This window comes from Pholcus phalangioides, unplaced genomic scaffold (assembly GCF_987345545.1).
Source record: "Pholcus phalangioides strain wild (caught in Gottingen) unplaced genomic scaffold, Ppha-v1.0 ptg000007l_1, whole genome shotgun sequence".
In the NCBI taxonomy this organism is placed as follows: Eukaryota; Metazoa; Arthropoda; class Arachnida; order Araneae; family Pholcidae; genus Pholcus; species Pholcus phalangioides.
The window spans coordinates 4,193,818-4,220,535 of NW_028301600.1; the positions used below are offsets into that span (position 1 = coordinate 4,193,818).

The window sequence follows — 26,718 nt, forward strand, 5'->3', positions numbered from 1 at the left end:
GTTGCCAAGTATGTGCAAATCAATGAACCCTGGACAGATCGTGTGATCCCTTGGATGTTATATTAGAATGTAATATGTGTTGATTGTATTGTCACTTTATGTGTTCATTAAATTTAAAAAAAAATTCAAAACATTTTTTTTTACGAGTTGTGTATCATTAGATTGCGTTTTTTTATAAAATAAGCATGAAAACAAAAATTCCCAATCGATACTACACTGCTCAAAACAATTAGGGGAGCACATGGTTTTAACAAAATTACGCAAAGATGTATACCGATAAGTAACATAAAATGAATCATCCATAATTTAAAGCCTAGCAGGAAACGGAAGAAGAAAACTTCATATGCAAATCAAAGTTCATGACGTCAAAAACCAGAAAAAGGAGATAAGGGCTAAAATCGGGATGTTGCAGAAACGTCTGTTTTACTGCCGTAACTGTGAAATTCGATTGCGCAGTATTTTTTTTGAGACAAGGTGACTTGAGGATGTCTCAACAACGTGATTTACCGGAATCCATGGCATGGCGTGTTATAGGCAGACTGGAATCCGGGCAAACACAACGTAGTGTCGCGGACGCTGTTGGAGTCGCCAGAAGTGTTGTTGCAAGGCTGTGGAATCGATTCCAAGAAACAGGAAATGTTAGACGTCGACCAGTGCAAGGTCGGCCACGCGCCACTACAGCAACTGATGACCGGTATATACGGTTAACAGCCCGTCGAAACAGAACAGAGAATGCTACGCAGCTGCAAAGACGGTTGCTCTTGGCAACAGGACGAAGGGTGTCCAGCCAAACAGTACGTAATCGGCTTCATGAGGGAGGGCTCTATGCACGTAGGCCAATGGTCTACATTCCGTTGACCCCACGCCACCGTGCGGCCCGAAGAAGATGGGCTGCTGAACATCGAGATTGGGAGCAACATGATTGGAGCCAAGTGCTGTTTACAGACGAGTCCCGATTCAGTCTGGAGTGTGACACCCGACGTGTTCTGGTATGGAGGGACAGGGGCACTCGAAATAACCCCGCATTCATTCGTGAAAGGTCACAATACAGACGAGCTGGTTGGATGGTATGGGGTGGAATCAGCATAGGCGGACGTACGGACCTGCATATCATTCGGAATGGCACTTTGAAGGCCCGAAGGTATGCAGACGAGATACTGCGACCTCATGTCATCCCTTACGCTGGAGCCATTGGAGATTCCTTTGTTTTCCAGGATGATAATGCCCGACCGCATAGAGCTCGTCTGGTGGAGAACATGCTTGAAGCTGAAACAATACAGCGTATGGAATGGCCAGCGTGCTCTCCTGACCTGAATCCAATCGAGCATGTTTGGGACATGCTCGGACGACGCATTGCTGCGCGACCAAGGCCGCCTGTTACTGTCCGAGACTTACAGATTGCACTTCTTGAGGAGTGGAACAGTATTCCCCAAAGTCTGATCGATAACCTCATCGCATCCATGGCAAACAGGTGTGCAGCAGTCTTAGCTGTTCGAGGAGACCACACGCCCTATTAAAACTCATGCATCATGTCTAAACAGTACTTTTTTTATCGTTTACATGCAACCAAATTGTTGCCCTAAATCATCTTTTCATGTTTTTTCCATATTTTCAAAGAATTAAAGCTTAATTCCAATTTTTTTTACGTCTTTTTTCTGTATTGCGCATTGATATGCGTGTACTATCCATTGTATGCCAATACGTGGCTGTCTCGCACGGTTTTCTTCACTTTTTTGCTTGCTCCCCTAATTGTTTTGAGCAGTGTATATACAACGTATTTATACACTGGTGAAATAAATTAAGAGAATTTGCATATTTTATCGAATTTCATGAAAAGAACTGAACTGAATGTAAAACCACTGCTTCTAGACAAAAATGCTAATCTTGTACGTCAAATACGCAAGCGTACACGTGTGTGTAGGCGGAGCCAGTAGAGAAATGGGCTTTATAAGCGCGCGCAAGTTAAGACGCATTTCGTTCGCTAGCACACCTCGGCGAATTTCTTGGTGTTATCTTGCAGCAATCGGTTAATTTCAAATTGTAACAGTAAAACTGAGTAACCACCAACGTCTTGCTGATGGAATAAGGTGGCGAATTGTGGGGAGGCTAGAAGCAGGCCAATCTCAAATCCAGATTTGTAGAGAGTTCAATTTAACGCCCAGCGTCGTGTGTAACTCATGGAAACAGTTCCAGGATACCGGATCCATCGAGAGAAAGCCTGGGCAAGGTCGTCCAAGAGCCACGACGGCCAGAGAATATCGCGATTTGTCGATTATAGCGAGGCGTTACAGGAGTGCTACAGCTTCTCAGCTCTCTCGTGACTTGTATGCAGCCACATTAACCCGTGTATCAAGGGTGACTATTTCCAAAAGACTTCACGAGAGTGGGTTGTTTGCAAGAAGACCTGCTGTTTGCGTCCCGCTCACTTCTACGGACAGGAGAATCCGTTTATCATGGTGCAGAGAGCATAGAGATTGGAGTATGGATCAATGGGCGACCGTTCTCTTCACTGATGAGCCCCGGTTCAGCCTAAGCACCGATTCTCGCCGTACGTTCATATGGAGAGAACTAGGGACCCGCTACCTACCCTCCAATGTCCGCGAAATCGACCATTATGGCGGAGGAGGTTTAATGGTCTGGGCAGGCATCATGTTGGATGGCCGTACACACGGCCGGTCTTAGACCTAGTTGTGCCCGGTGCAAAAACAGTAGTCAGCGCCCCCCCCCCCAGGTGCGGATCCACAGTGATGTGTCGGAGGAGGCAATTTTTGATAGTCATTACTGTCCCGTAAAATACGGGACATATTCATTCTACCATATTATCAGACTCGGTGTGTGATGATCGTCCCCATCGCCCCCCCTCTTGGTTGGATATTAAGGGACGAAGAAGTCGGAAAAGCTTTCTTCCTAAAATGGGGTTACCACCATTTAACTTGTAAACAAGAATAAAAACCCAACTTGTTTGATTTAAAAACATTAAAAAACGTCACACATTTATGCAGGGTACTCATCACAAAGGATCTATCTTCTTCATACTTATTTTAATTGAATTTTATGGTAAAATAAGTATAGTTTCACGCGTAAGGGTTAAACTGATAATAAAAGTGGTTAAATGAAAGTGATATTTTCGTATGATTACTTTCATATTTATAAAACTCATGTGAACTTCATTTAAAATTATCCCTTTCAGACCCAGTACTCAGAAACGGAAGGGGCAGGCAAACACCAGCTAAAGCACCAGGCTCTGCAACTTGAGCAGACCCGTAACTATTCCGAAGCAACTTGGACGGTGACCCGAGCGGAATGGGAACTTGTAACTCCTTTTTCTGAGCATAACCATTTCAATAAAAGTCTGTCCCCGAGAAAGCACGCTACGGACCTGGGGAAGCGGCAGGGCGATCTTAAGAGCATCATATGGCCCCCTAGCCAAGTGGTTTTTCTGAGGCCCTGCCTAGTAAATTCTAGATAATTTTAACTAGATCTCATTTTCGTGAGGGCCCCCTCTACTTTTGAGGATCGCGGGCAGCGCCCGGGTGAGTCCATGCGTTAAAACGGCACTGAGAAGGGGTTATTTTTCTCTCTAGATTTTTTTTTTAACCTCAGGGACTTCAGCTTTAATCTCAACGATAACGTGCAATGCTCTTCCAGCTAGTACCTTAGCAAGGTGTAAAACAATGCAGTGAAGTATATTTTAGGGACAACGATCCCAATGGAATAAAGCAATTTTTGCACCTCACTTTTTTTTAGTTTAAAAAACAGAAGGGGGGGGGGGTCCATGATTGTAGAATCTGGTTTACAAAGCTGTTTAAAAAACTCAAATTGAACTTCCAACATACGTTCCTCATTAGTTTCTTGAAAGCACACACCTTACCAGATACTGTCTAGGAGCCTCATAGAAAGCTTTATCGTTACTTACCGGGTATCTGGAACAAGATCCATGAAACTCCGAAAAGATGTTCAGTTGTGTATTTACGGTTTGTTACAATTTTCAAGTCCACACACACACACACGTTGCACTTAGGGGCGGTTCGAGACAAAATCTCTACCCGAGCGGGACCTTTTTATGTCCCTGACTTCCCCTAATTAAAAAAACTTTTGTTTCAATCTTTTCGTTTTGATGCGTTCAAAGGAACAGCGATATTTTATGTCATAACATATCATGTCGAATTTTTTTCTGCCCTTTTACCTTGGATTTGGCGCTCCTCCTAGAGCGGGTGTGTAGAAATCATTTTCCCATTTTTCTCCCTTCTCATGTTTCGGCGCCCCTTCTCATTTAGCGCTCAGTGCAATTGCACCGGTCGCACTGCCCTAAGACCGCCCTTGGCCGCACACCTCTCCATGTCTTTGAAAGGGGCACTGTGACTGGTGTGAGGTATAGGGATGAGGTCTTGGAGCCCTGTGTTAGCCTTTTCAGGGGTGCAGTTGGCCCTGAGTTCATTTTAACCGACGATAACGCGAGGCCACATAGAGCTCTTCTGCTCGACGATTTTCTAGAGAGTGAGGATATTCGCCGGATGGATTGGCCAGCCAGATCTCCAGACCTTAACCCCTATAGAGCATGTCTGGGACGCTCTGGGGAGGACAATTGCAATTCGCAACCCCCCCTCCGGGAACCATCCAGGGAATGAAAACAGCATTGCTGAACGAGTGGGACCAATTGCCACAGGAAATGATAAACTGCCTTATTTCAAGTATGAAATCATGCTGCGAGACCTGTATATCTGTAAGAGGGGGCCATACCCCCTATTAACCCATCTATTAACCCATTTTTTTGTTTATTCTGCAACCACTGTTTCATACCTTTCGACTCCAACGAGTGTTACGTACGATCATGCGTGTGTATTACAATTATTGAATAGTTATTTGTTTTGTATTGTATCAATGTATGTACATATCAAATTTCATTAAAATCGGTACAGTAGTTCTAGAGATAATCGACCGAGTCTGCAAATTCTCTTAATTTCTTACACCAGTGTATTTGAAGATTCATTTTTAAATGCACAGTGAAACTTCTATTAACGATACTCTGAGAACAAAGAAAAAACATCGTTATATAGAGGATTATCTTTACATTGAGAGAGGCAACATTATCAAATAAAACTTAAATTTGTGCTGTAAACTGGGATGACCCCCTGTGACTGGTGTGACTGGCAGGATGTGATTTGGGTACATACTCTAATTTCTTATTTCAGATGATGCCATAGCCACTGTAAATGAAATAGAGAGGTGATTTCAAGTCCAGCTGAGCTTCCATAAATATAAATGATGCATAAATCATTCTCAAATGATGCCTAAAAACCCACCTTTTTTATCATAGCCTAAACCAGCCTACTTTTATCATAATCTGTGTTTTAAGGTTTCATGAAACATTTCACAACTTTGTTCACAGTGCTTTGTGGTTACATCTAACCGGATCCTCACCAGCAAAGTTCTGCAGAATTCCGCAGCGCAAAAACCGGTTTTGAGGTGTGGCTAGCACAGCGCGGGCTATTTAACTAGTCGATTTCACGTAGCCACAACGCAAAACCGGTTATTGTGTGAGCTGGGGAATTCTACAGAGTTCTGCTGCTGTGGACCCGGTTTTACATTCTTGATAGAAGTTTGCTGTGGTAAGTATACTTATTGTTTCAACTGTGAGCCATAATTAATCCAATTGAATCAGATTGTTAAATACTGGTTGTTTTATTAATGAAATATTTAATATTTACAGGCTCTGACTCTCGAGAACAATATTTTATATTAGTTGAAGGCACACACAGTTATACAGATGCCACCGAACATATAAAAAAATTTTAGACTAAAGACACTATAGAAATTACACAGAAGATCAGATTAACTTTTTAATTAATTCAAGAGATTAACATCACATTTGTAGATTAACAATAAAACAGGCATTTTCGATTAGGTAGATTTATATTGTGGGCATAAAAGAATAATTTCCTGTATTTATATTTGTAATGGAAACAAAATTTATGAATTTGTGCTTTTTTTTTATTTGTCCCCAATTATTTCCAGTTGGGCGAGATGGAAACATACGCTTCGAAAGACGAAATATCAAGGTGATAGAGTAGTCGTATCCAAGTCACCCCTTCAGGTGTGGTGACTTGGGTACGACTTTGCATTCATCTTTCTGCATTATAATAAGTAGCAAAATAATTATCCTTGCATAAACAAATAACTAAAAATTCCTTCTTTCTAAAGGGGTGCAACTTTTGAATAAACTTTATTTAAACAAACTTTACTTCATTACAACTTCAAAAATGTTAACCCTTAAATGCATGATTTTTTTTTTGAGCTGATAATTTTTTTTCATAGTTAATGGTATTATAGAAAGCCGAAAGAATCATTAAAAAAAATCTATTTCAAATTATACTGCTTATACAGGGCCTTAAAGAGGACGTACAGAGTCTAAAAAAATTGCATATAAAATAAATGTATTGAAGTAATATTACAGTAAAAGTCCGTTATATATATATATATATATATATAAATAGCGACAATTTTCCCCGTGATTGTGAGCTGTCGTTATAACGGACATCTACTGTACTTTCCAAATATATAACTACCTTCTTTGTCATACAAAACTATAGTAAGAAAAAATTCTGGTTGCAAACTTCAAGGTAAAAAAAAAAAAGAAATGCAAACAAAACATACATTTTAACAAATCACTACCACACACGCTCTGCAACAAACAAAGAGTTGTTGTCGTTAATTGAGACAAGAAAACTCAAAACATAAAATGGAAAGAATATGATCTCCCTTAATGTGTGAAGGTGATTCTGAATTTTTATCTTCAAACTGGCTGCAGTAATAAACGGTTAAAGGACTCTTTGCACATATGCAAAGCTATCCATTTAAGGGTTAATTCATAAGGGAGATGATACAAAAAATGTCCAAAAGCTGTACTTAAGTCTCACACCCCTCACACGCACACACACAGGACCAGACTTAGCCAGGTGCCAAGGGTGGGGCCGCAAAACTGGGTAAAAGTACTTTGCTTACATTTTGACTTTTAACGTTATTAACGTTTAGCTTAACGTTAACAAAGCAAATATCTTAAAATTCTATCCAAGACCCACTGCCCCTCACAAGAGGGGGGCTGACAGGGATTCAGTCCGGAACGATTCTTATCACTTTTTATTTTTTCATACTATAAATTCACTACGGTGGGGTCCGCCAAAGATCCTAGTCTATGGGCTCTGCTACAGGATGTGCGGGCCCATGCCAAGACCTCTAAAATTCAGGTATCTAATCCTTTGTCCTAGGGTCCAAAATTTAGGTTTCGGTTGACATAACCTCCACCTCCACAAGCCAGGAGAAGAATGCAGGTGGATGTAGTGCCGCGTTCGCTGGACCAGAGGGGAGCGCCAAATTCCCCTTTTGAAATTATTCAAAATTACACGAGGTAGGCATAATGCATGCTTGCCCGGCTGAAGGAGTAGGCTATCTAGTTGTGGCCCAAGTAGATAAACGGTTCTCTAGCCCCAACAGGCCCCAACCTTCAAGTTCCTAGGGGCGCACTTGCAATTTTTTAACTGAGCAGCTTGCACTAACGTCCAAATTTATTGTCCAATGGTTTCTTTTTATGATCATGAAATAATATTCATTCTCGGGTGCTAATATAAACCTGTCGTGCACCACGATTTTCATGGACACTGGGAGATTGGGAAGCCCCGTTTTAGCGGGCCGCAAAGTTGTTTTTGCACACACTTTACGGTGCATTTAAACTTACCGTTCAAGGTTTTCTCGAGAGCATTATAACAATACTGATTAACCATTTTTTTAAGTATTATCCTTGGCGTAAAAAAATGTTTTTTAACTGTAATAAAAAAAATTTAATTTTTTTATAAGAATTCATTCAATCCCTTTCGAAGTCAGATGTTATTAGCCGTGGCTTTGAATTAGTAGCAGAGCTAAAAATTAAGTTTTACAACTATATAAGATGTATTTTTGAAATATATGACATCCCATATTTGTTATGGGCATCTTTTTCTCAGCCATTCGTTGGGCATTATGCTTGTTGTGGCGTTGTATTTGTATAGCAAACGGGGGTGTAGCATTTTACCGGCGAACCGTTGATCCTGGAGGTATACTTCCAATTAAAAAAGTTTCCAAATCACAAGTAGTACTCAGATATATCATTCATGTTTCAAGGGTCTGTATTGTTATTAAAATTACAAAAATAACTTTTTATACAGTCCCCGTGTGCCCCAAAACCCAATTAAAAAGCTGTTTCTCTGTTCTCCTGATGCCAAAAAAATGAATTCCACGTTTCTATATAAGTGCAATATTTACTGATATTCGAATTCCGAAAAAGGAGTAAATTTTGAAAAAAAACAGCGTCAAATGGGGGTGAAACGGGTTTTACGCAGGCCCGTCATTTGGGGGGGGGGCAACGCCCCCTGGGCTTTAGAAAATACACCAGAAATGATATATATACAAACATATATATATATATATATGTATAGTATATACGTAAATACAAAAAAAAAATTGAGTACATATTCTTTGTCCCCCTCCTCCGAAAAAATTAAAATGACGGCCCTGGTTTTCCGCATTTAGAGCTGTTTAGCTGTTCTTTCCTCCGTTTTTCAAATTCGAATAGCTCAGTGAATATTGCACTTGAAAATGTGGTATTTTTTTGTTAAAATTAGGAGAGACAGTGCAACAACTTTCTAGTAGGGTTTTTGGGCACAGGGTGTCCGTATAAAAAGTTAGTGTTTATATTTTAATAACTACACAACCCCTTGCAGCATGAATGACGTATATTTGAGTTTTACACGTTATTTGGATACTTTTTCTAATTGGAAGTATGCCCCTAAGATCAGCGGTTCTCCAGTAAAATACCGTGCGTGCTATTACCTATGCACCCTGTATATATATATACATAATATATATGTTGCTGCCAAAGCCCGAAGGCCAGTTTTGACCCGGCCAATGTCCAAAATTAGGGCTTTCACCAGCCCCTATATATCGATCCTTATCTATCCATACCAATCGGTCCCTATGATTCGGGGTCAAACCACGTTGGCCTATTTATTGTGTGATAGTCAGGAAGAGGGGTCCGCAGCCTAGGGCCCCTCTTCCAGGGTGTGGGGGGGGGGCATGTTCAACAGCGTCAACAGTTTGGATAGCTCAACTTTTATAAGATGGCGCCCATTGCAACACCAGTGAAGCAGCTGCTGAAGAACCATTTTTGAAATAAATGAATAATCAGTCTTCATTTTCCAACACCCTGGCTGCCACGTTCACTTGACCTTAACACTTGTGGCTTTGGTAGTACCTTAATAATGACGTGTACAGTGGTCGGATCACGAACTGACCTAACTGGAAAGAACGCATTACGCATCACATTTAACAGCGTTACCATCGACGAACTCAGATTTGTTGTAGAACTTGAAGTTCAGCGTTACCATTTAATGGCTATTAATGGCTATTTTAACATTGTTCTGCTGGAGTGCATCGAGACCACGTACCACTCAATACGATTATGTTTTTTTTAATCTATAGATCAAGGTGCACCATTCAAAATCGGAATCATCTTTTTGTCGTCATTAAGAATATGGAAAGTTCAGATTGTGGAATACGTTAATAAAAGTATATTTCCTTGATAGCATAAGAATGATGACCAAAATTTGGGAAACAGTTTCATAACGGATGATCATGAACTGTTTCCGTAAATCACGCTTTGAACATGGTCAAGAAACTCTGCAGTGATGCTGATTCGAGAACAGTGGAACAATGTAGCAGCTAAGAACAATTATTATAATTATAAATTATTAAAATTTGGGCGGCAGTTTCGTAACTTATGACAAAATTTTTATAAATGATAATTATTATCCAATGAGAATGTCGATGAGTAAGTTCCAATTTGTAGTCATTTTACAGATCCAGGATAGATTAATTCGATTATTCGAACTTTTTTCCAGTGACTTTGGACTTCGAATTATTCACGTTCTACTGTACTAAAAAGTAGAAAATTTGTTGTGGAAAAGAAGACTTTTAGCAAGTAAGTGTTATTTTTCTTGCACGTATTTCAAGAAAGCTGTTTGGCTGTTAACAGCTTGTTGTCTCGCACGTGCGAAGATGGATTCGACACAGAGAAATCAACTGGATAAAACAGTGACTTCCTTTCCATAACGAGAACACGAACAGACAACTTTTACAGGCAAACTTCCTCACAGATGTTCTTGTCAATTCGTAGAAATTTTCCTTCCGGGTGCTAAATTTATACCCTTCCTCACCAAAAGCGAAATTATGTGCATCCGCTCGTGCAGTTATTCTCTGTGTTTCCACATATACGTACCTACACCTTTTGGGTGTTCCGCGCGACTCCTACGCACCAACCAACATTTTCCACCATTTACTTATTCAGCATATTTAATTATTGATACCCAGCAGACAGATCAGCCGAGCGGGAGATACTGTGGATGCTTAATCATGGAGTAAGCCAACGTCGGATAAACTTCCTAATTGAAATTTAAATGACATCTGATGGAACTTTGCGCGCGGAGTTACTGACTGATGTGACTCCATGGCAACCCGTGAACATTTATATACATATGTATACACATCAAATTGAATCAATGCGTATATATTGACGGATTCAACTTTGGAAATTCGATTTTATAAATTAATGCTGTTTGATGTACAATCAACCCTCGGTTTACAAACGGCTCGGTTTGTGAACAATTAGGTTTACGAATACCACAAAATAATTCCGATTACGAACTGGTTTTGGTTTACGAACAGACAAGTCGGTGAAAAGCAAGCTTTACAAACATGCAAAACAGATTAAATCCCAAAAAAGCATATTTTAGATGCACGTGGCCACATGTCGATTTTTTTATTTGACAGAAGAGTTGGTTGAACAATTGAATTTCATCAGAGTAAAGGTTCCATCCCCAAATATGTTTACCTTTTTTGAGCTTTTATTACTTAAATTATTATAGTAAAATAAACTGGTACGCTTTGATGTGTACCAGTAATTTTTAATTTAGACTAATCCCACTTTTCGCTCGTGGGGGGCCTTGGGTAGGGAAAAGCACACGTTAGAAGACTTCAACTTCGGAAAAAACGTCTGGTTTTGAACCAAAATAGTTTGTTTAAATTTGAAGAGCTAAATTAGTGGGGTTCATCAGGAAATCAGGTCTAGCTCGAACAGTCTCCTAACATGTGAAACATTTTAGTCGGCAAACGGGCTTCCCCAGCTAACTTTCGTTACTTAAACCGTTTCCTTTTGATACATAAGGCTTTTAAGCATATGGTAATGCTGTTAACAAGCTATTTTTTTAAAGGAATCATAAAATTAATCTGTTCCACTCTCAAACTTTTTCATAGTGACGAGTTAAGCGAAATTTGCGACGAGTAAACGAGGGTATATTAACATTGTCGTCTATGAAAGCTAGACGGGCCTGAAGAAAAACGACGACTTAACCGGAGTGATGACTTATTAGGGCGACGACTTAACGAGGTTTTACTGTATTTTCATTGTGCACAAGAGTTGTAAAAATTCACACCAAAATATTTTCAAGGTTCCAGGAACGGATTAATTCATTTGACATTGATTTCTATGGGAGAAATTGTGTCGATTTGCGAACAGTTCGGTTAACGAATGTGCATCAGGAACGAATTAAGTTCATAAACCAAGGGTTGACTGTATTTAGTTACAAAAGTTTTCGTATGGTTATTGAATATCTTAAATTATAAGAATTATTATAAAATTATATAGAGAGAAAAGAGAGTATTTTCATCAACATGTCTATAGAAAATTGATTTGAATTTTCATGTATATACTTCGGTCTGTATGGAAAATGCTGTTTACAATTTCTAGCAATGATATTAATAGTAACAATCTCTTATAAGAGTATAAGAGATATAAGGAATCGTTCCCTTTCTCAGATTTTCATTTTGTGTATATAGCGATCGCTTTTCGAGAAATCAATTCGAATAATCATCGAGCTACGTGGGTTGGTTGCGGCTGATATCTCTTTATGAAGGTGCGTGGGTATTCGGTCGGTATTTTTTCATAATTATGTGCATATGTTGAGAAATCCGATGTTTTTCACAGTCAAATAATTAAGTGGTCACCAAAGGGAATTTAATACTTCAAATAGAACCTTTGAGGCGATACGGGATAATAACGTTGTTTATCTCAACGAGTCCCATATAAAGAAGGTACAGTGGAACTTCGCTTAATTATTTTAATTTTATATAACGAGCTTTTATAACGAGCAATTCGCATAACGAGAAAAAATTTTCTAATGTTCGAAAAACAAATTTTGATTCGATTAACGAGCGATGCTTCGCATTACGAGCAAAAATTTTGAACTTTGTCTATTTATTTTCCCGTTGTCGCAACTGAGCTGATGGTTTTTCGCTTTCGTTCACACACGTGCTGTGAAGTTGTGGGTAATATTCTTCCCTACAGTCTCCGGTCAGCGTGCCTAACTCGAAGAAATGAACTCCCGTACGAATGTCACTGTTTACGATATTAAACTAGATTTATCATCGTAACCACGCGTATGTGCACTTAAAGCATTTTTTTAACTGTGTTTGGAGAAAACGGTGTTCTGATTGCATTATTGAACGTGATTTTGAGGGCTAGAGCAAGAATAAGGAGAAATTGTGTCCTTGGGGAAGACTGGGACTGAAGGTTCATGAGCCCCTCATTCAAGAAATAGTGGAAGAACATGGTTATATCCACAGGCGAACTGATGAATCTCCATTGCGCGCCTCAGCAAGAGCTTATGTACGGGATCTCGTCTGGGGAAGAGGAAGAGAAAAATGAGGAGTCCCTCACTTCAAATGAGATTAAGAGTTGTGTTAAACGTGGAATTCTGTGCAAAACTTTGTAGAAGAGAACCACCCAAAATAAAGCTGTAGCACTGCGAGCAATAAATCTGTCCAACGGTAGTACGATTAGTGTCGTAGATAGGGTTGTTTTTTAAAGACAAAAAAAGTGAGTCCTTAAGTCACCTTAAACGATAATCTTCCTCTCTCTCTGGTCGTTTAGAGTAAGTTAATTTGCTAACATTATCGTTATTGTATCTTTATTTATGGCATTCGTATATTTATTTCATTGTATTATTTATTATATTATTTTGCGTTATTGAATGAATGACGTTCTTATTAGTAATTTTCATGTGAATGAATAATATTGTGGAACGAATTATCCAAGTTTTCATTATTTCCTCTGAAAGTTTGATTCGAATAACGTGCAATTCGGAAAACGAGCACGTTGGCGGAACGGATTAAGCTCGTTACCTGAAGTTCCACTGTATAAGTAAATCAAATTTCATTGATTCTTATGGGTGAAATTGTGTCGGTTTGCGAACAGTTCGGTTAACGCATGTGCATCAGGAACGAATTAAGTTCATAAACCAAGGTTTGACTATATTTGGTTACAAAAGTTTTCGTATGGTTATTGAATATCTTAAATTATAAGAATTATTATAAAATTATATAGAGAGAATTATATAGGAACGAATTATCCAAGTTTTCATTATTTCCTATGAAGAAGTTTGATTCGAATAACGTGCAATTCGGAAAACGAGCACGTTGGCGGAACGGATTAAGCTCGTTACCCGAAGTTCTACTGTATAAGTAAATCAAATTTAGGACTGGGCTTTTATCAGAGTCGGAACTAGATGCTTGGTCAGTTGGGACAGATATGCATTTTAGTGCTCCATGTAATGTTAGATGGGTGGTTATAGGGACGATTCGGCGTTTCCACTGGTTCGGCGAATGGGTACCAGATCAGTCTGCATCCCACTCTATTTGTGCTCTTGACTTTGACATATGCATAGGCGTAAGCAGGATTTTTTCTAAGGAGAGGGAGTACATAATGGTTTTCTTCCCGGGAGGGGGGGGGGGATCTTTTTTTTTCTACAAAATAAAAAAGTGCTAAAATCTCGGCTGAAGTGGGGGAGGGGAGGAGGGCTGCATACACCAGTGGGCATATGAATTATGAATGTTTCTTTCAGGATGTGGTAATTAATTATGTGCACCTTTAATCATGAAGAAGTATATTGCATTTTCCGAAAGTTCCAAGAGTTCAAACATTTTTTCGGTGCGCATATTTCATTTACTGCTTCGTGTTCTTAAAGTATTAATTAAAATAAACATTTTATGGTAATACGGCGAACTTTGACATCTAGCAAAACAGTCAGTTGGGCTTTTATTATAATCGTTGCACAGTGATACTTCGACTTACAAAGATAATTCGTTCCGGAATCATGTTCGTTAGCCGAAACACGATTTCCCATAGGTTTCTATAGGAAATAGTTTAATTCGTTCTAGGTACTGCCCAAAATTTGAAGATGATAAGTTTCTTAAAACACCAAGGAACGGTATAAAAAGACAAAAACTGACCGAAGACAGCTTCAAAGTTGGATAAATAAAAATTTACAGGAAGATGAGATAACGAAGATCTCTTTTTATTTTACACCATGTACACAACTAACACCAGCTTTAGTCTTCTATCAAGTTTGTGGGTGTCCCCATCAAATTCGTGATTTGGTTAGCTCATTTCTGTGTCTCGTACACGCATATTTAAAGGATAAGCTCCTAGAATGTCCAGACTGTTCAGTTTGACGCTAAGTTTTGCGCTGAAAGAACGCGTGCTCTCAGGGCCGGTCTTTGACCTTGTGGCGCCCGGTGCAAAAATGGTAGTTAGCGCCCCCCCCAGGCGTGGATCCAGAGTGGTGTGTCGGAGGAGGAGGCAATTTTTGCCAGTCATTACTGTACCGTAAAATACGGGACAGATTCATTCTACCATATTATCAGATTCGGTGTGGTGATCGTACACATCGCCCACCCATCGCCCATCCTTGGTTGGATATTTTAAGGGACAAAGAAAACGGGGAAAAAAAGCTTTCTTCCTAAAATGTGATTATTGCTATTTAATTTGTAAAAAAAGCATAAAAACCCAACTTGTTTGATTTAATTAAGAGATTTAAAAACATTAAAAAAAGCAAAACGTCACACATTTATGCAGGGTACTCATCACAAGGATATATCTTCTTCATACTTCTTTTAATTGAATTTTATGGTAAAATACGTGTAGTGCACGGATCACGTATGGGCTAAATAAAGGTGGTTAAATGAAAGTGATATTTCCGTACGATTTTTTTCATATTTATAAAACTCATATAAACTTCATTTAAAATTATCCCTTTCAGACCCAGTACTAAGAAAAAGAAGGGGCAGGCAAACACCAGCTAAAGTACCGGGCCTGCAACTTGGGCACCTCCCCACTCCCGTCTGAGGCTACTTTGGCTGTGCTCCGAGCCGGATGGTGGGGGGGGGGGCGTTTGTAACTCCTCCTTTTTCTAAGCATAACCATTTCAAGGAAACTCTAAGAAAAAACTGTCCCCGAGAAAGCACGCTATGGCCCTGGGAAAGGGGCAGGGCCGTCTTAAGAACATCACGGGCCCCCGGGCCAAGTGGTTTTTCCGAGGCCCTACTTAGTAAATTCTAGAAAATTTTAACTATATCTCATTTTCGTGAGGCCCCTCTACTCTTGAGGCTCCCAGGCGGGCCCATGTGTTAAGACGGCACTGGGAAGGGGTTGTTTTCTCTCTGTAGATTTTTTTTTAACTCCATGGAAACCCAATTAACCTACCCTAGTCTGCTTATAGCCCATAGATTATACGTTAAAAAAAAATTACGTTGAAATAAAAACAAAACGTCCGAAATGAGTTTCTTGATGTGGATCAAACATGGGCCCCCCAGACGTTCAAGTCTATCACCGCCTATGGGATCAAAGCTGCATGAAGAATTCAACTTTGAAGCGGCTTTAGCGTGGAAACCACTGCACATGTTATCTACAACTTTTTTTTTCTGAGAGAGGTTTCATTAGCTATAATTACGTTAAAACTTTAATTGCAAAAACATATATTTTTTAAATATTTCTAGATAGGGTAGATACCAGTACAAAAATTGGTATTTTCTCTACAAAACTGTGTTAAATAACTCCCCCCCCCCTCCTCCTTGAGAGAGATTTTATATTGATAAATGAAATTTTCTCAAGTGGGTCATACGGGTTATATACCGCTGCGGACTATAGGCCTACATGGTGCCTTTTTTTCCTCACACTAGCGAAGTTTGCATCTGTAGATTATAAGCAGCAAAATTCGATAGGTTTTGTTTAATTCTTATTCAAGATTAACGTCGAGGACTGAGGAAAACAGAAAGAAATGACACCTTCAAAATGACTCTTTAAGATGATTAAAATTCTTACAACTTAGAAAGATTTTGATTGATAGAAAGGCAGAAATCATTTTCCCACTTTTATGCCCTTTCACCTCGGATTCGACGCCCCTCTTAGAAAGGGCACGAATAAGTTTTCCTAATTTTTTTTTGCGTTTCCACTTCGGATATGACGCCCCTCCTAAAGCAAGCAGAAATCATTTTCTGTAATTTCTTTCACACTTTTACGTCGAATTTGACGCTCCTGCTAGAGGGGGCCATAAATATTTCCCCTAACTTTTTTTCGCCCTTTCTACCTCAGACTTGGTGCCATTCCAATAGCGGCACAAATAATTTTTTTCTAATTTTTTCCCCCTTTCACTTCGGATTTGACGCCCTTCTAGAGGACACCCAGTGCTACCGAGCTGTCCCTGGTTGAACTAATAGGAAAGCCTGGCGAGTCGGGAGACTGACCAGAGATCGGGGGAGCCAAAGTGCATGGGTTTTCTCGTGTGAGCACATTTTTGTTTCTCCTCGTAAATCGTTTCTCGTCCTATGAAAGCCTTTTATAACTCAAAATCTTTCCCACACATCAGAAGACACCTTCAATTCCTGTAATACTCCCCACAACACAGGAAAATACTTTTGCTCTCGTTAGTAGAAAAACTGGGTGACCGAGGGCGATTCTCTCTCCTCCGTTATTTTTATTTTTTACAGCACAACAAAGAGGAAGAAAAGAGAAGAGCTCAAGAGAGATTGCGTATTTATTTATTTTTTTTATCTGACCAAAATTGCTATGTACGTATATAGGTGCACTGCCCATCGATTCTTTCCTTTCCGAAAAAATAACCGTAATATTATATATACACTCAAACCTTCAATTCTTTTTCTCATCTCGGTCATTTTTTTTATAGTTATTTTTTTTTAAATACATATCTTAAAGATATTTTTCTAGCAATGTATATCTAACGTGTTTCGGCACCCATTCTCATTTGGCCCCAGGTGCAATTGCACCGGTCGCACTGCCCTAAGACCGCCCCTGCGTGCTCTGAATACATAGGCTCCTTTATGTTTTTTCGATGCATTTTCTATTAGCCGAATCTTTCATTTCACATGAAATGGTTCAAAATTTTTTAGAAAGAGAAGTTCAGATTACATCTGGAGGAAGATTCCGAGGAAGGACAGTTTATCAGGCTCGAGTGACAGTTATGTTTGCGGTGCCCGAGTGGCATGGTGGTAAGATACTCGTCTACCATCGCGAAGGTTGTTGTCTGGGTCCCGGGTTCGAATTATAGATAAGATATTTTCCCTAACGAACTCGAGGCGACCACCGATAGACAGCGCCTTCATTTCAAACCCATCTCACTAATGGCAGTAAATTGTAATATAGCGATATGGCCAGAGTTGGTGTTTGGTAAAGTAGTAGTTATGTTTGCGCCTGCATCCATATCAACGAAAATATTCGTTAGCAGAGGCAGAAAAATCATGAAAAAAATCTTCGTTAGCCGAAAAGTTCGTAAACCGAGGCGTTCGGTAGTTGAGATATCACTGTATTTCGAATAACATTACTGGCGTATAATACGGATGATTGAAAGTTGAATTTGATTCACTTGATGCGATTTTTTAAATAAATGAAACGAAGAACAGAAAAAGGTCGATATTCATTAGGGTTTCGTTAAATAAGCAAAAATTTTTAATAAATTTTGATTTGATGAACTAGCAATATCTCGCAATACGAGTACGTTCACCTATGCCACCTAGATCACAACTAGTTTATAAGAAGCATTACTCATTCGCGTTGTCTGCAGAGACTCACGTGATCACAACGACAACAGTTTTCTTTCCCTCACAGTGAACAAGGTCGTTTTAATAAGTTGAGGGCTAAGTCCAAGCATTTTTCGGGGATCTCTTTATTATTTTAATGAAGAACTACGTTAAAAAAATATTGTATGCATATGAATATTAATGGAAAACTTCCATAATTTAGGGCCTCTGTTCGATTTGGACCCCCATGGGCCCATTTGTTAAGACGCCACTGACTACGGGAGGGGCATTCAGAGCGCATGACCATAAGATTGCAAGTAGGGATTTTTTTTTTTTCCAGAGTCATTTTATATCATTCCGAAAATATACTCAAGCCTTCAATATAAGATAAGTAAAACTATAATAATCATTTGATCCCACTACGGTCGTTTTCTGCACACGAGGGCTAATTAGACCGGGACCTATAATTTATTGCCGATTCCGAACGGCAGACTTGTTTTCATTTAGAGGTTGGTGCGCTAATTCTCCCGCGACGGGACTCCCTGCGGTAGCAATTTTTTCTGCGGTCATGTCGCCCTTTCAGAAAGTTTTCTAACAAGGACGAACCGGGTATCGAACTCACGACACCACTAAACATCCTGTGGTACTTTAGGCGAGTATCTTATAGACCAGGGCTACCACGCCCAAACATAATACAATAATCAACCTGCTTTCTATCTTTGAAAATATTCATCTTTCTATCTTCGTAATTATTGTGGAACGAATCATTTGAGTTTCCATTATTTATTATGGGGATGTTCACTTCGATAAATACTTTCGTTTTGGATTCGTCACTCGAGCCACCTACCGAAAAACACTTTTTTTTCTGGGCTGAGCAGATCTTGAGATGGTTCTTAACTGTACTTATTTTGGCTTTCTCTTCACTCCAAATGATAAATTTTCATTTGTCGAAAATTTGATGGAAAAAAAAATCAAATGCTGCGATAGTCGAACTGTTAAATCCACTCAGTGAAATACAAAAACCCTTATGTTGCCCTCAAACTCTTCGACAGCCTGGTTAGAAGCATATTTTGTGACGCTGGTTCAGTTTGGGCTCCTTTCCAAGCTGATGCCTTGGAAGGAGCAAGGCATCAATCTTAAGAAAGATCCTTGGTGCCAGACAATCTTTTAAGGTTTGAGCTTAGACACTGTTTCTCGTCTTCGCCGCGGAAGGGGTCGGATGTGCTTATATCGCGCTCCGCTTGCAGACCAATAGCCGTAGTTTTATCCGGAACCGTTACCGAGGGATTATCGAAGGATTATCTGTGGTGTCTGGCAATGTTGTTAGATCGGTTACTGCTGCTACAATGGCAGGTTATCGAGATTTAAGTGAGTTTGAACGTGGTGTTATAGTCGGCGCACGAGAGATGGGACATAGCATCTCCGAGGTAGCGATGAAATTTGGATTTTCACGTACGACCATTTCACGAGTGTACCGTGAATATCGGGAATCCGGTAAAAAATTAAATCTACGACATCGCTGCGGCCGGAAAAAGATCATGCAAGAACGGGACCAACGACGACTGACGAGAATCATTAAACGTGACAGACGTGCAACCCTTCCGCAAATTGCTGCAGATTTCAATGCTGGGCCATCAACAAGTGTCAGCGTGCGAACCATTCAACGAAACATCATCGATATGGGCTTTCGGAGCCGAAGGCCCACTCGTGTACCCTTGATGACTGCACGACACAAAGCTTTACGCCTCGTCTGGGCCCGACAACACCGACATAGGATTGTTGAGGACACTTTTCGAACCATGCATGGGGTTCCTCCTGATGAAGACCCACTGATCGATGATATGATCGATGTGTTGAAAATTTTCAATGTAATGGATAGGATGGACCACACACACATGAATTATTAATTATTGCGCTGTCAATCCACTGCTTTGACAAGGGGACACCAGCATTGATTGGTAAGGGACAATTCTAGGTTGCGGTTGCCCTAGGGAATTTTTATCTAACAGGGTTGTTAATAAATGGAACAGCTTAGGGGGCATTCAAGTATTACGTCAGCATCGATTGGGTGGGGTTTCTGATTTGCTGACTTTTGATGAGAAGGGGGAGGAGGTTTGGATGACGCTTACGTCATCAACCACCCTTTATGAAGATATGAAATATTCTTAATGGCATCTTATTCGGTGCGCCATTTGCCCTTGTGCCGTCTGTCTTTGACACTCTTAAGGTACGTCTACACACTCGCGTTATACGTTGTCCATGAGCAAATCACTGATCTCTCGAATGTGAATCGGATGACAGGTTGCAATGATTAAGGAGACTAGCAATGAGAGTCGTACATGCGATGATCAGTCGACGGCCGTTTCATCAAAAAGACTGTTGGCCGCTGAGGTGGTCGAGTGGTTATAGTGCCGGACTCGTGATGCGAGGATCCGGGTTCGAACCCCACAGTGGTGGTCGGCTGAAGTTGGTTTTCTGTGGTTCCCAACTTCAAGTCGCAAATGCGAGCCGATCCCCCCGTTAAAAAGTCTCGCCACAGAGAGCAACAGTCCTACAACGGTAAATCATTCAACCATAACACTTCACTCATAGTTAGAAAAACTGGGGGCAGATGACAGCACTACACATAACAAGCATTACACAGAAACAAACTTTACGTCAAGTTGCACTACATTTACACGCACATTCTCGCATGTACCGATTCGTTGGGGGGTTCCGCGGGGGGGGGGGTGCATGTGTGGTGTAGCAGTAGTAGGTAGGGCCTCCAAAAAAAATGGCTCGGGGATCCATGATGTTCTTAAGTCAGCCACCTCGTTGGGCAATTTGACTGTTGTGTCGTTGTATTTCTATTTTGCATTTGTCGCACTTCTTGGATTTTGTATAGGGAACGCTGTGTCGTTGCGATTGATCCGGTTTTCGTATGGGCGGAAAAAGAAGAAGAAAATCAAAAGTCAGGCGTATTTATTTATTACCCCGTGGTCAAAACGAGTAAGCATATGTAGACGTACCTTTATATACATCTTCATTGACCATACGATCCGTGAGGACAGAGTGAATCTGCTCGTATCAACACGTTACCAATTTGCCAATATTGTATATAAGATTATAATATTCTGATTCAACCTTACCTTTTATATGATATTACTTTATGCATAAGTCGAAACCTCACGAGATTAAGAATCTTCCCTTTTGTGTCATTATATGTCTAATGTTATAATCTAGGTTGGCAAATAACATTGGCTCTGACCCAAAATCATTTTTTCGATACGTTAATAATGGATGTAAGGGGACAGTTGGCCCCCTCTCGATAGGAGGCTCTAGGGTAGAGAGCAATGTAGGCATGTGTTGTGCTTCCAATGACTTTTTCGCGTCGGTTTTTAATGGAGATAATGATATTCGATGTACGGGTGTTGCATGGGGTAATAAAACCACGCAACCAACGATATTCAAGTAGAAGACGTGCAGGTCCTAAATCTTCTAAGAAATGTATGTGCAAGCAAAGCACCAGGACCAGGTGATATCTATCCCAGGGTCCTCAGGGAATGTGGTAATGAATTGTTGGGGCCAGTCGCACAGATATACAGGAGTAGTGTTGCTGAGGGTATCGTCCCAAGGGATTGGAAACTTGCTAATGTTGTTCCGATATTTAAAAAGGGTAGTAGAGAAGCTGTGTCCAATTAACGTCCAGTGAGTTTGACGAGTTCCCTCTCGAAAATTTTGGAAATTATCATCAAAAGGCAGTTTGTGAAGTGGATAGACGAGAATAATGTATTGTCGGATAATTAGCATGGGTTCAGGAAGGGGAAGTCACGTGTAACCAACCTCCTTTGCTTCTATGATCACGTGATGAAGGCTTTGGGTAAGGGCAAAAATGTAGATGTTGTTTACCTTGATTTCCAAAAGGCATTCGATCGTGTCCAACATGGTAAACTCTTGAAGCGTTTACATGAGATTAGAATTGGGGGCAACTTGCTGAATTGGATAGAATCGTGGTTAAGAGATAGGTCGCAACGAGTTATGGTGAACGGGGGACAGACGTCACAAGTGGAGTTCCTCAATGAAGTGTCCTTGGCCCCATATTTTTTCACTTTTTATCGATAAACTCGATCAGGGTATTGATGGGATTACAAGCAAATTCGCAGATGATGTGAAGCTAATGGGGGTAATCGGGAATCAAAACGATAGGCAGTTGCTCCAGACCAACTTAAACAGGATTGCAGCATGGGCAAATGAATGGAGCATGATGTTTAGCGTTGATAAGTGCATGGTTTTGGTTCGAAGAACCCACGGTTCTCTTACGAGTTGAATGGTGTCACGATCCCGGATGCAACTAGGGTCACCGATTTGGGAATTCTCATTGACGAGCGGCTTAGGTTTTCTGAAAATTGTTCAGCGGTGGTCAAAAAAAGGGAATAGAATGCTTGGTCTCATTTTCAAAAATGTCTCTTCGCGTTCTCCTAAAGTCATTCTTCCGCTTTATCGAGGCTTAGTTCGTCCTGGACTGGACTTTCCTGTAAGGTTTTGGAGACAATACCTACAGAGGGACATAGACTTGGTTGAAGGGGGTGCAGAGAAGAGCTACGCGTTTCCTTATTGGCACACAGGGCTTGAATTATAAAGAGAGACTTCATTTTTTGAATATGTTTACATTGGTTGAACGCAGGTGTCGAGGAGATATGATCGAAGTGTTCAAAATTTTCAATGGGATGGATAGGATGGACCATGAACTTTTAGAACACCGCTAATCGACTGCTTTTACAAGGGGACACCAGTATCGATTGGCGAGAGACAATGCAAGGCCATGGTGCCACAGGGAATTTTTCTCTAATAGGGTTGTTAATAAATGGAATAGCTTACCCCCGGAGGTAGTAAATTGTAACACAATTGACACGATTAAAAAGAAATACGATAAACATGGTGGGATAAATCGAGAAGCTATCCATACTTAGAATAAGACAACCATAAGTATTCTTTATGGGCATTGTATAACATTTTATAATGGGTATATATTGTTTACAATTTTTGTAATTGCATTTTTAATTGGGTTGCTGTATTTTTTAAATATATGACATCCATATTCTTATAGGCATCTTTTTTTTTCAGCCACCTCGTTGGGCATTTTGCCTGTTGTGGCGTTGTATTTGTATTTAAAAGTTCCCTATTGAAAATCTTACCTGAAGATCCTGTGTTCATTCTGCAATTCCATACAAAGCTGCAGTTTCTTCTTTCATACCTTCAGTGAATGTAATTTCTTTGCCACGCAAAGGTTCACACTTGCCTCTAAAAATACACTTTAAGAATCTTAACAAACGCGAAAACTTTTAGAGTCTTTTTTTGCATACCCTTCCCTTGAATTTTGTCGTGACATTTTCCCTTTCATTGAAAAATTTTGAAAATAATTAAATATATTGAAGCTCTTAATTAGTTTCTATGCTGTCTCAGGCCGGATCTGGCCATAAGTTGGTTTATACGTATATTTTGCTAATCTAATAGTAACTCACGTTCAGGGTAAGAAAAAAAAGATGTGTCGCACCCTGCCCCTGAACTATGCATTTCAATTGCATGCTGAATACTATCCATTTCATTATCTTTTACCATATTTTCTTTTTATTCGTGACTTTTCCCCCGACCTGATTCAGATTTTTGGAATTTCTCTTTGGAATATACTGTATTTTCCCCAAATTAATTTTTGTTATTGTGTTATTTTAATGTGGTTTGTTTGTTTTGTTTTCTACTGTGTTACCAACCTTGAATGGCACCAATGGTGTACACTAATAAAATACCTACTTATTTGGGGGCGCGATAGCTCAGGTCGATAAAATGCCTAAAGTACCAAAGGATAGTATTAAGTTTAGAGGTGCGGCGAGTTCGATACCCGGTTCGTTCTTGTCAGAAACTTTCCTGACGTGGAGATACAACGAAAACAGTGACAACTTGACCACAGAAAAAGATTGCTACCGCAGGGAGTTCCACACCGAGGAGTTAGCGCACCAACCTCAGGGTTAAGACAACCATAAGTATTCTTTATGGGCATTGTATAATATTTTATCGTGTGTATATATTGTTTACAATTTTTGTTAATTGCATTTTTAATTGGGTTGCTATTTTTTTGAAATATATGACATCCATATTTTTTATGGGCATCTTTTTCTCAGCCACCTCGTTGGGCATTTTGCCTGTTGTGGCGTTGTATTTGTATTTGTGAGTGCAAAAAAAGGGGCAAAATATTGAAGGCTGCCGTTCGAAATCGGCAATAAATTGTAGGTCCCGGTCTAATTAGTCGTATAAGAACGGAATTTCAACAGTTCGGGAAAAATAACTTGAAGTGGTGGAAAAAAAATGGAAAATATATTTCGAGAAATATATATATATATATTCATACACGCAGTCTCTTAATTTTTTTTTCATTCAATAACTTAACTAAATAAACGTCAGAACTTACGGAACGACCCAATACTATGTTGTCATCCGTTCACATTGAATTTGTTTTATGAATCATGAATTGGGTAAGGGAACCGTGGATGACAAAAGTTTGAGAACCACTGGGTTAAACGTTTACTTTTCAGAGAAAGTTTTTTTTTCTTATCGCAATAGATGCGGTTATTTAATGGTTCAAAATCAGTTATGTATATAAAACTTTTACCTCTTGGTTTGATTAATTTTTCTTGCACAGAATGATCTCGAATGAAAACGTACAGCCGCGCAAACATTCATTTTGACGTTTCCTCCCAGTTAGTTTTTAACGAAAAAAGCATGAATTTGGTGTCCTCTTTTCACCGGACGCCCCAGTCCAGGATCCAGACTGTGGCCTGCACTGTCATAAATGTGGGTTTGACTGTTAACTAGTGAACACTAAATGATACTTTGTTGACACTTTCTGGACACTAATGATACTATTGTTATTAACACACCGTAAATAAACTGCGTCGACAAGGGGACACCAGTATCATTTAGTAAGGGACAATTCCAGGTTGTGGTGTCGCAGGGAGTTTTCCTCTGATAGAGTCGTCAAAAAATGCAATAGCTTACCTCCGAGGGTCATGCATTCGAAGACAATTGACATGTTTAAAAAGAAGTATGATAAACATAGTGGGATAAATCGAGAGAAGCTATCTATACTTAGATAAGACAACCATAATATTTTTTATGGGCAGTGCATTGTAGAGTATAAGTTATTAGTTTTTTCTTTCGTAATGTATGCTTTTGTATTGGGTTGCTGTATTTTGGTTATACAGTTTCTGACATCCATATTTTTATAGACATCTTTTTTTAGCCACCTCGTTGGAAAATTTGCTTGCTACATTTGCTTTGTATATGTATTTGAAACATTCATGTAAAATGCCCCTAGTCTTAAAATTCTTTCTTCTACTCTGTTTGGACTTGTTAAATAGTAAACGGGATTATTCAGAAACCAGGGATAAATTTTATGATTATTTTATGGTGTTGCTTTATTTTTTCAGCGACAGAAAAAGGATACGCATAATTAAAAATTTGAAATAACCGGATACTTTTACAGTTATAAAACAATGCACGGGGTTTTATATTTAATATATTTTATAGATCTCATTAATTAAAAATGTTGGTAAAAATCGAATGAAATTTGGCTTACCTTCTAGTAGGTAGACATGTTCAACAACCGATTCTGCCTGCAAGCAACGAGCAATAAAAGTAGCCGCGGAATCTTCGAGCGATGACAGACCATGATGTTCGTAGAGAACGACGGACGACCAAGTCTTTTTGCCCAAACGCTCCAGAATGCTTTCGTCTGAGATCAGGGCGCACAAAGGTAAGATCTCTCCGGACCTCCGACGTGAACTATGAGGGGAATACACGTTGACCGCGCCACTTATGTGACCGATGGCAAACGCCGTCGGCGAACGGCAATCTACAACCAGCGGCATGTTTTGAACTCTTTCGCCGGCAGTGTCTCCTTCGAGACACCGTCGAAGCGAATCGTATGTTATAGGGATCAAAACAGCCATCGATGAATTAGCTGGCCGAAGCCTCCTCGGGGCTTTACCGCTGTTAGAACACGATGGCATATTTCTATTGTGATCGACTCTTATTCGGTCACAAGTTCAGAAAGCGGACCTCTGCTTTCTTCGCGACCGACCGATCAAATAACTGAATCTGAAGTTCGCGCCCACTGCTATTCGCTTTTTCCCCTTCAAAAATCAAGCCGCTTATGAATGGAACCGCAGCGCACCACGTAAACAATCAACTCTTACGCTCAACATAATATAGTGCCCACGTTATCCGCTGACTATTTCAGCAAATAAAAAAAAGAAGAAAAATAACTGATATATATAATACGACGAATAAAAGATACGGTGACCCATAAATTCAACATTCGATGAATTTCACTTTTCCAAGGAAATGAAAGCATTTGGTAGGCAATGCTCGCGAATTGAGAAATTCTCTCTCTCTCTCTCTCTCTTTGATGCTTTTTTTCCCTTCTCATCATTTCTGGTATCTCTGACTACCTTTCTTGTCACTTTTCTTTAAATTGGTACTGGGATGAACTTTAATAACATTTTTTGATAGAAAAGTGTCTCAAACAATAATAAATTTTGGACTATATGTCATTTTCTATGAAAAAGTCATTTTTATATATGTCAAATTTTAAGCAAAATTCATGTAATATACGTAACCCGATTGCAAAAAATTCCGTATGAGTCGAATGTTTTGTTTTCTTCACAGTATATTTAATTGGTGACGATGCAGGTTTGATACCAAAATTTAAAGGATTGTATGGCATGCTCA

General features: G+C 39.7%; 1 protein-coding gene across 1 annotated transcript in view; it reads right to left on the reverse strand.

Annotated features, from left to right (window-relative positions):
* LOC149084812 (dual specificity protein phosphatase 1-like) overlaps positions 1 to 26,056 on the reverse strand; it is a 51,573-nt gene extending 25,517 nt beyond the window's left edge. The window contains exon 1 of the mRNA XM_089232555.1: positions 25,565 to 26,056. Coding sequence (XP_089088681.1) covers positions 25,565 to 25,997 — 433 coding nt within the window. The 5' untranslated portion in view covers positions 25,998 to 26,056. The remainder of the gene's footprint in view (positions 1 to 25,564) is intronic.
* Between the last annotated feature and the right edge of the window lie 662 nt (positions 26,057 to 26,718).